General features: G+C 45.5%; 1 protein-coding gene across 5 annotated transcripts in view; it reads left to right on the top strand.

The window, feature by feature from the left end:
- The window catches only part of LOC143286615 (glutathione hydrolase 1 proenzyme-like), a 49,432-nt gene extending 41,369 nt beyond the window's left edge, over nucleotides 1-8,063 (top strand). For all 5 annotated transcript variants that reach the window (XM_076594254.1, XM_076594257.1, XM_076594252.1 and 2 more), the window contains exons 10-14: nucleotides 407-597; nucleotides 2,673-2,781; nucleotides 5,591-5,731; nucleotides 6,608-6,721; nucleotides 7,535-8,063. In XM_076594254.1, the coding sequence (XP_076450369.1) occupies nucleotides 407-597; nucleotides 2,673-2,781; nucleotides 5,591-5,731; nucleotides 6,608-6,721; nucleotides 7,535-7,705 (726 nt within the window). In that variant the 3' untranslated portion in view covers nucleotides 7,706-8,063. The remainder of the gene's footprint in view (nucleotides 1-406; nucleotides 598-2,672; nucleotides 2,782-5,590; nucleotides 5,732-6,607; nucleotides 6,722-7,534) is intronic.
- Nucleotides 8,064-9,519: the final 1,456 nt, after the last annotated feature.

Genomic DNA, 9,519 nt, shown 5'->3' with positions numbered 1-9,519 from the left:
CCTTGGTTCCACGTGGAGCACACACAGCTGATAAACACTGGTTCCACGTGCAGCACACACAGCTGATAAACCTTGGTTCCACGTGCAGCACACACTTCGCGCATTGAAATAAACCCATGGAAACAAAAGGTTGATCTGGCAACACTTTGTTGAAAACATATAGTCTGGTTGGTACACAAATACACACATGCATGGACTCAAGGCCTATGTGATGTAGCGCGTATGGATTTGTTTCAACTGAACGTATTGACGCTTCTTTGAGTAACTGAAACAAACTAAAGGCGCTCATCATTCGTTTCCTGTATGTTTAGTTCAGGCTTCAGTTACGCACACGCATTACCATGCATATTAGGGCAGATTTCTTATGTATGTTTGTTGAACTATTTCTGTTCTCTTACCTTCACAGTTATTACAAAAAATGGCGTCGCCAGACTATGCCCGGAAGTTACGTCAGGCCATCGACCCCACACGGACCTACGAGAGTGCGCACTACACCAACATCACCAGTGCCCTCCCGCAGGAAGAGGGGACAACTCACATCTCGGTGTTGGGCCCTGATGGAGACGCTGTGTCCGCCACCAGCACCATTAACTACTAGTAGGTTGGGTTTGGATAGGGGCACCATTAACTACTTGTAGGTTGGGTTTGGATAGGGGCACCATTAACTACTTGTAAGTTTGGTTTGGATAGGGGCACCATTAACTACTTGTAGGTTGGGTTTGGATAGGGGCACCATTAACTACTTGTAGGTTGGGTTTGGATAGGGGCACCATTAACTACTTGTAGGCTGGGTTTGGATAGGGGCACCATTAACTATTTGTAGGCTGGGTTTGGATAGGGGCACCATTAACTACTTGTAGGCTGGGTTTGGATAGGGGCACCATTAACTACTTGTAGGTTGGGTTTGGATAGGGGCACCATTAACTACATGTAGGTTGGGTTTGGATAGGGGCACCATTAACTACTTGTAGGCTGGGTTTGGATAGGGGCACCATTAACTACTTGTAGGTTGGGTTTGGATAGGGGCACCATTAACTACATGTAGGTTGGGTTTGGATAGGGGCACCATTAACTACTTGTAGGTTGGGTTTGGATAGGGGCACCATTAACTACATGTAGGTTGGGTTTGGATAGGGGCACCATTAACTACTTGTAGGTTGGGTTTGGATAGGGGCACCATTAACTACTTGTAGGTTGGGTTTGGATAGGGGCACCATTAACTACATGTAGGTTGGGTTTGGATAGGGGCACCATTAACTACATGTAGGTTGGGTTTGGATAGGGGCACCATTTACTACTTGTACGTTAGGTTTAGATAGGGGCACCATTAACTACATGTAGGTTGGGTTTGGATAGGGGCACCATTGACTACTTGTAGGTTGGGTTTGGATAGGGGCACCATTTACTACTTGTACGTTAGGTTTAGATAGGGGCACCATTAACTACATGTAGGTTGGGTTTGGATAGGGGCACCATTAACTATTTGTAGGTTGGGTTTGGATAGGGGCACCATTAACTACTTGTAGGTTGGGTTTGGATAGGGGCACCAAACTATTTGTAGGTCAGGTTTGGATTGGGGCACCATTAATTACTAGGAGGTTGGGTTTGGATAGGGGCACCATTAACTACTTGTACGTTAGGTTTAGATAGGGGCACCATTAACTACATTTAGGTTGGGTTTGGATAGAGGCACCATTAACTACTTGTAGGTTGGGTTTGGATAGGGGCACCATTTACTACTTGTACGTTAGGTTTAGATAGGGGCACCATTAGCTACATGTAGGTTGGGTTTGGATAGGGGCACCATTAACTACTTGTAGGTTGGGTTTGGATAGGGGCACCATTAACTACTTGTAGGTTGGGTTTGGATAGGGGCACCATTAACTACTTGTAGGCTGGGTTTGGATAGGGGCACCATTAACTATTTGTAGGCTGGGTTTGGATAGGGGCACCATTAACTACATGTAGGTTGGGTTTGGATAGGGGCACCATTAACTACTTGTAGGTTGGGTTTGGATAGGGGCACCATTAACTACTTGTAGGTTGGGTTTGGATAGGGGCACCAAACTATTTGTAGGTCAGGTTTGGATAGGGGCACCATTAATTACTAGCAGGTTGGGTTTGGATAGGGGCACCATTAACTACTAGTTGGTCGGGATAGGGCACCATTAACTTTTAGTGGGTCTTGATAGAGCACAATTAGCTACAGGTCAAGACAGGGCACCATTAACTTTTAGTGGTTCGGGATAGGGCACCATCAGCTAACTGTTAGTAGGTCGGTCTAGGGCACCATCAACATATGTGCAGACCTGCTAGCGCCTGATCCCCCTTCGTGTGCATCTTGATGATTGATTGTTTTGAATTGATTTGGTTGTTTTCATGGGATTGAAATGTCATTGATAGTGCTGAACTGTTCGTGTGGAGTATAGTTAGCATCATTCCGTCACTCAGTGTGGTGTTACACTGTTACAGCTATGGGTCTGTCACGCACTGTGGTGTTACACTGTTACAGCTATGGGTCTGTCGCTCAGTGTGGTGTTACCCTGTTACAGCTATGGGTCTGTCACACAGTGTGGTGTTACACTGTTACAGCTATGGGTCTGTCACACAGTGTGGTGTTACACTGTTACAGCTATGGGTCTGTCACATAGTGTGGTGTTACACTGTTACAGCTATGGGTCCCTGCTGATGTCTCCCTCAACGGGCATCATCCTGAACAACGAGCTGGCTGACTTCAACACTGCTATGGCCCGACCTGGCCTGGACCTGACAACCCTGCAGGTAACTGGTCTGTGTGCTGCTGGTGTCACGTGGTGCTGGTGTCACGTGGGTAGTTTTGTCACGTGGGTACTTGTGTCACATGGTACTTGTGTCACGTGGGTACTTGTGTCGTATGGTACTTGTGTCACGTGGTACTTTCGTCACGTGGGTACTTGTGTTACATGCTACTTGTGTCATATGGATACTGGCATCACATGGATACTTACACGTCATTGGATACTGATGTCACATGGATACGATTTTGATACTTATATGACATGGATGCTAAAATGATATTGATTCTTATACAGCTTGGATACTTATATGTCATGGATACTTACATGTCATGGATACGTATATGATATGAATGCTTATTATGACATGACTACTAAAATGATATGGATGGTTATATCACATGTATACTAAAATGACATGAACATGTATACGATATGAATATTTATATAGCGCCTATCCTCGGTCAGAGACCAATCTCTAAGGTCTTTACAAACATTTGCACAACAAGCTGCCTGCCTGGGTTGAGTCGACTGACAGCTGCCATTAGAGGCTCAAATTTGACTGGATTTTACGACGAAAATTTGCCAGAGATAACACTCTTGTCGTGGGATGATTTAACGTGCCACACACAGAACCTAGGTTTATCGTCTCATCCGAATGATTAGCGTTCAGACCACCACTCATGGTCAAGATGAAGGGTATACAATTCTGACAAGTGTGGGATTTGATCGTGTATGCTCACATTCTCTGGCTTCCAAAGAGTGTGTGTGACCAGACAACCACTGCATGCAGCTAGGAAAATGGGTCACGTTGTTTAGTTCGTCTCTTTCCATTCACAGCCGTGTTCAGGTTTGGAAATAGGTCACGTTGTTTAGTTCGTCTCTTTCCCACCTACTGTTCAGGTTTGGAAATAGGTCACGTTGTTTAGTTCGTCTCTTTCCCACCTACTGTTCAGGTTTGGAAATAGGTCACGTTGTTTAGTTCGTCTCTTTCTCACACTGCTGTTCAGGTTTGGAAATAGGTCACGTTGTTTAGTTCGTCTCTTTCCCACACTGCTGTTCAGGTTTGGAAATAGGTCACGTTGTTTAGTTCGTCTCTTTCTCACACTGCTGTTCAGGTTTGGAAATAGGTCACGTTGTTTAGTACACCCCCATCTCTCTCTCTCTCTCTCTCTCTCTCTCTCTCTCTCTCTCTCTCTCTCTCTCTATTGGTCTGTATCCAAAAGACTTTCACATCATTCTTGGGACTCGTATGACCGCGGAACGCGCATTGGAAGGGAAGGAACTCGGATCATTACCACTTTCACTGATACGTCGCCAGTTTACCGGTTTGCTCCCCTGCCTCTGTCTTTCTACCGTCGACACATGAAGCGCAGTGCTGCACACGACACGGATGGATGGTTGTCCGTGGTGACAATGGACGGTACAAGTCACTCTAATACACGTGTTTCTAATACGGGGGGTCCATAATAACTGGCTGTGTGTTTGTAAAGCGCTTAGAGCTTTATCTTTGACTGAGGACAAGTGCTATATAAGTATGACTGATAAAGGACAGGTGCTATATAAGTATGACTGAAGGACAGGTGCTATATAAGTATGACTGATAAAGGACAGGTGCTATATAAGTATGACTGAAGGACAGGTGCTATATAAGTATGACTGATAAAGGACAGGTGCTATATAAGTATGACTGAAGGACAGGTGCTATATAAGTATGACCGAAGAAGGACAGGTGCTATATAAGTATGACTGAAGGACAGGTGCTATATAAGTATGACCGAAGGACAGGTGCTATATAAGTATGACTGATAAAGGACAGGTGCTGTATAAGTATGACTGATAAAGGACAGGTGCTATATAAGTATGACTGATAAAGGACAGGTGCTGTATAAGTATGACTGATAAAGGACAGGTGCTATATAAGTATGACTGAAGGACAGGTGCTATATAAGTATGACTGATAAAGGACAGGTGCTATATAAGTATGACTGATAAAGGACAGGTGCTATATAAGTATGACTGAAGGACAGGTGCTATATAAATATGACTGAAGGACAGCTGCTATATACGTATGACTGATAAAGGACAGGTGCTATATAAGTATGACTGATAAAGGACAGGTGGTATATAAGTATGACTGATAAAGGACAGGTGCTATATAAGTATGACTGAAGGACAGGTGCTATATAAGTATGACTGATAAAGGACAGGTGCTATATAAGTATGACTGAAGGACAGGTGCTATATAAGTATGACCGAAGGACAGGTGCTATATAAGTATGACTGAAGGACAGGTGCTATATAAGTATGACTGATAAAGGACAGGTGCTGTATAAGTATGACTGAAGGACAGGTGCTATATACGTATGACTGATAAAGGACAGGTGGTATATAAGTATGACTGATAAAGGACAGGTGGTATATAAGTATGACTGAAGGACAGGTGCTATATAAGTATGACTGATAAAGGACAGGTGCTGTATAAGTATGACTGAAGGACAGGTGCTGTATAAGTATGACTGAAGGACAGGTGGTATATACGTATGACTGATAAAGGACAGGTGCTATATACGTATGACTGATAAAGGACAGGTGGTATATAAGTATGACTGATAAAGGACAGGTGGTATATAAGTATGACTGAAGGACAGGTGCTGTATAAGTATGACTGAAGGACAGGTGCTATATAAGTATGACTGAAGCACAGGTGCTATATAAATATGACTGAAGGACAGGTGCTATGTTAATATCAGCAACAAGGCACTGGCCTCCATCCAGACCCACGCCCTGAACAAGGTGTGTGTGTGTGTGTGCAGCACTCCTCCCCCAACTTCATCCAGCCCGGAAAGCGCCCCCTGTCGTCCATGGCGCCCGCCATCGTGGTGGACAGGGCCGGTAACCCCCGCCTGGTGGTGGGCAGTGCAGGGGGAGCCCGCATCACTAACTGCAACGTTCAGGTAGCTACTGCCTGGGGACGTCCTGATGGGGCTCTTCGTGCTGGTGGTGGTGGTGGTGGTGGTGATGATAGTGGTGTTGGTGATGGTGATGATCATGATGATGATGGTGATGACGATGATAATGATGTTGACGACGACGGTGACGACGATGACGGTGACGACGATCACGACGTTGTTGATGATGATGATTAACTTTTCAGATGATTGTATTACTGACTGAGATGCAGGTGATTATGTAAATACCTGACGATGCAGGTGATAGTGTAATACACAACAATACAGATGGCAGTGTAAATACCTGACGATGCAGGTGATAGTGTAATACACAACAATACAGATGGCAGTGTAAATACCTGACGATGCAGGTGATAGTGTAATACACAACAATACAGATGGCAGTGTAAATACCTGACGATGCAGGTGATAGTGTAATACACAACAATACAGATGGCAGTGTAAATACCTGACGATGCAGGTGATAGTGTAATACACAACAATACAGATGACAGCGTGAATGCCTGGCGATGCAGGTGATTGTGTAATACATGACAATGCAGGTGACAGTATGAATGCCTTGCGATGCAGATGGTAGTGTAAATACCTGACGATGCAGGTGATTGTGTAAGTATCTGATGATGCAGGTGATAATGTAAATACCTGACGATGCAGTTGACAGTGTAAATACCTGACGATGCAAGTGATTGTGTATCTGACGATGCAGGTGACAGTGTAAGTACCTGACGATGACATTTGTCATGCTGCGAGTGTGTTGGCCATGGCTGTTGGCTGAGATATTGTGAAGGGCGAGTGACGAGCCTGTGGAAGCACAATTCAATTTCCAAAGTGAGGAATAAAGATGTATTGCATTGTATGCAGGTGATGGCCCGCGTGCTGTGGTTGGGGCAGACCCTGAAGGAAGCCATCTTGGCCAAACGGCTGCACCATCAACTGGTCCCAAACGTCCTCAAGTGGGAGTTTGGATACCCGCAGGTGAGTTGGTTAGGGTACAACTACCCGCAGGTAAGATGGTTAGGGTACAACCACCCGCAGGTAAGATGGTTAGGGTACAACTACCCGCAGGTAAGATGGTAAAGGTTCAACTACCAGCAGGTAAGATGGATGTGGGTATGACTACCCGCAGGTAATTAGTTGTGGTACAACTAACCGCAGGTAAGATGGCTGTGGTACAACTACCCGCCCGCAGGTAAGATGGTTGTGGTACAACTACCCGCCCGCAGGTAAGATGGCTGTGGTACAACTACTCGCAGGTAAGATGGCTGAGGTACAACTTGTAACTGGTTGCTGGACATTCTGCGTCAAAACAATGCCGGGTGAAATTGGCCATTTAGATCTGTTCCACTGCTGCTTATGTTACTGTTGTGTATCTATTGTTTGATGTCTGTAATACAGTATTCGCTGCTAGTAATCTGCATTGTTGGTATTCTGCACTGATTAAAAATTGACACTGTCTCAAGTATGACTGGTTTGTGAATTCTACTCACTCCATACTGCAGTCTGTTCAAGGTATTATCTGTGAAGAAGCCCTCTCGGCGTAGAAATCTTTCTTCCTTAACGAGTGGAGTAAATTTTGCTCTGCTGTGCATGCGTGCATATGTGTTTGCTCATACATGCTTGTGTGCGCGTACCTTTCTGTGCGATTACGTATGTGTACATTCCTTTCGAACTTACATGTATATCTGTCTGGAACGTGTGCATATACCATGCTTGTGTGTGTGTGTGCGTGTGTGTGTGCGCGCGCGCGCACGCACGCGTGTGTGTGTGTGTGTGTGTGTGTGTGAGCAGGACGTACTGACGAACTTGGCGAGCTACGGACACACACTGAAAGAGAGAACAACGTATATGGCCGTGGCGCAGGCCGTGTCACGTGACCCGGTGACGGGGCAAGTCAGTGCCTTCTCCGACCCCAGAAAAAAGGCCCTGGCTCGTTTGTTGTTCGACACTGACATGAAATGATCCACCTCTGAATACGTTTATTTCAATCTCTTGTTGTTGTTGTTGTTGGCGGTGTTGTTGTTGTTGTTGGATTTTTTTTTTGTTTTTTTTAGTATAACAGGCTTCTCTTCGCTTTTATCACACACCAAACACACAAAGACACGTGTGCACGCACGCGCGCGCGCGCACACACACACACACACACACGCTTTATATTTTAATTGTGTTGATCTTTTTGTTGTTGTCGTCGTTGTTGTTTCCAAAGTGCCTTGATGAAAAACAAATATACCTCTTTTGACTGCTGTCCATTGTTGCTGTTGTCGCTGTTGTTTCCAAAGTGCCTTGATGAAAAACAAATATACCTCTTTTGACTGCTGTCCATTGTTGTTGCTGACGTTGACGCTGTGTGATGAAAGTGTGGATGCTTGGTGAGACGTGATCTGTTCACAAACAGTTGGGAACCACTTCATAAAAACACGTAGGTTTTCGTCCAATGTTAGACAAATGGAGGGATGGTTGCAATCATGCTGTGTCCGGTCACTACTGACCTCTTCCTGAAGTCATTAACCACTCGTCCAGGTACACGTGCACCACGAACAGTGTATCATCCATTACTGACCTATCATTGAAGTCATTAACGGCTGTTACAGGTACACGTGCACTATGAACAGTGATTATAGTCCACCACTGACCACTCACTGAAGTCATCAACCGCTGTTTCAGGTACACGTGCACTATGAACGGTGTAGTCCACCACTGACCTCTCATTAAATTCATGAACTGCTGTACATGTGCACCTTAAAGAGGTTGAAAATGCAACTGAACAGTGGATGTTCATCGGTTGAAACCACCAGCTGTGATTTTGTTTTCAGTGTAAATAATGGGTGTGCACGTGCCAGAAATGAGCTGTGGGTATGAGTGGTGGTCACCACACTGGCTGTACACACCGCTGTCTGCTCAACACTGTGCATCCTTTCACCATCACCATGCCCCGAGGTGATAACTGCAGGACCACGTGGTCCGTAACTTTTGTGAACCAGTTGTAGTTGCACACTGAACAAACAGAAGATTAGTGATTATGTTGGAGGGTGCTGGGAAGGATGTGGATGGGAAGGGGTGTTGGGGGAACATGTCTCTTGCTGGTGTTATTGTTTATTGAAAGTGCCGCTCACTTCAGCCTCAGATGGTGATAAAGACGTTGCCATGTTTTGACTCTCCGTGTCTGGACCTATCGTGCACGTGCGCCGCCATCTCTGGCAAAGCCCACATCAACCCGATACCTCCAGTGTTGGTTTTCTCTGGCTCACTCACCTCACACTTTGCATAAACATTCTGCATTTCTGTAGGGGACGGAGGGGTGGTGAATTGTTGAAGCTGTTATCGGGCGGGGGAGGAGGGTGTAGGGTGTGGGGGGTGTTAGGATAGATGATGGGAGGGGGGTGCGGGGGGAGGGGATGGGGGTGGAGTCGAGAGGGGGGTGTACATATCTTGCGGGTGATCGGAAATAAAGTTACAGGAAAAAAACAGTCACAGGGAATATCACAAAATTAGGTGGGAAGAAACGTCACAAACAGTAGGAAGGAAAAAGTTACAGAGACGTTAGGTGTTCACATCACATGGCGTAACCCTGACACCGTAACCCTGACCTACAGTGGTTTGTTGTTCATTGGGACATCACATGTCGTAATACTGACCTACAGTGGTTTGTTGTTCATTGGGACATCACATGTCGTAATACTGACCTACAGTGGTTTGTTGTTCATTGGGACATCACATGCCGTAACCCTGACCTACAGTGGTTTGTTGTTCATTGGGACATCACATGCCGTAATACT

Source organism: Babylonia areolata, chromosome 10 (genome assembly GCF_041734735.1).
Source record: "Babylonia areolata isolate BAREFJ2019XMU chromosome 10, ASM4173473v1, whole genome shotgun sequence".
NCBI classification, from domain to species: Eukaryota; Metazoa; Mollusca; class Gastropoda; order Neogastropoda; family Buccinidae; genus Babylonia; species Babylonia areolata.
This window is presented reverse-complemented; position numbering and strand designations above follow the sequence as displayed.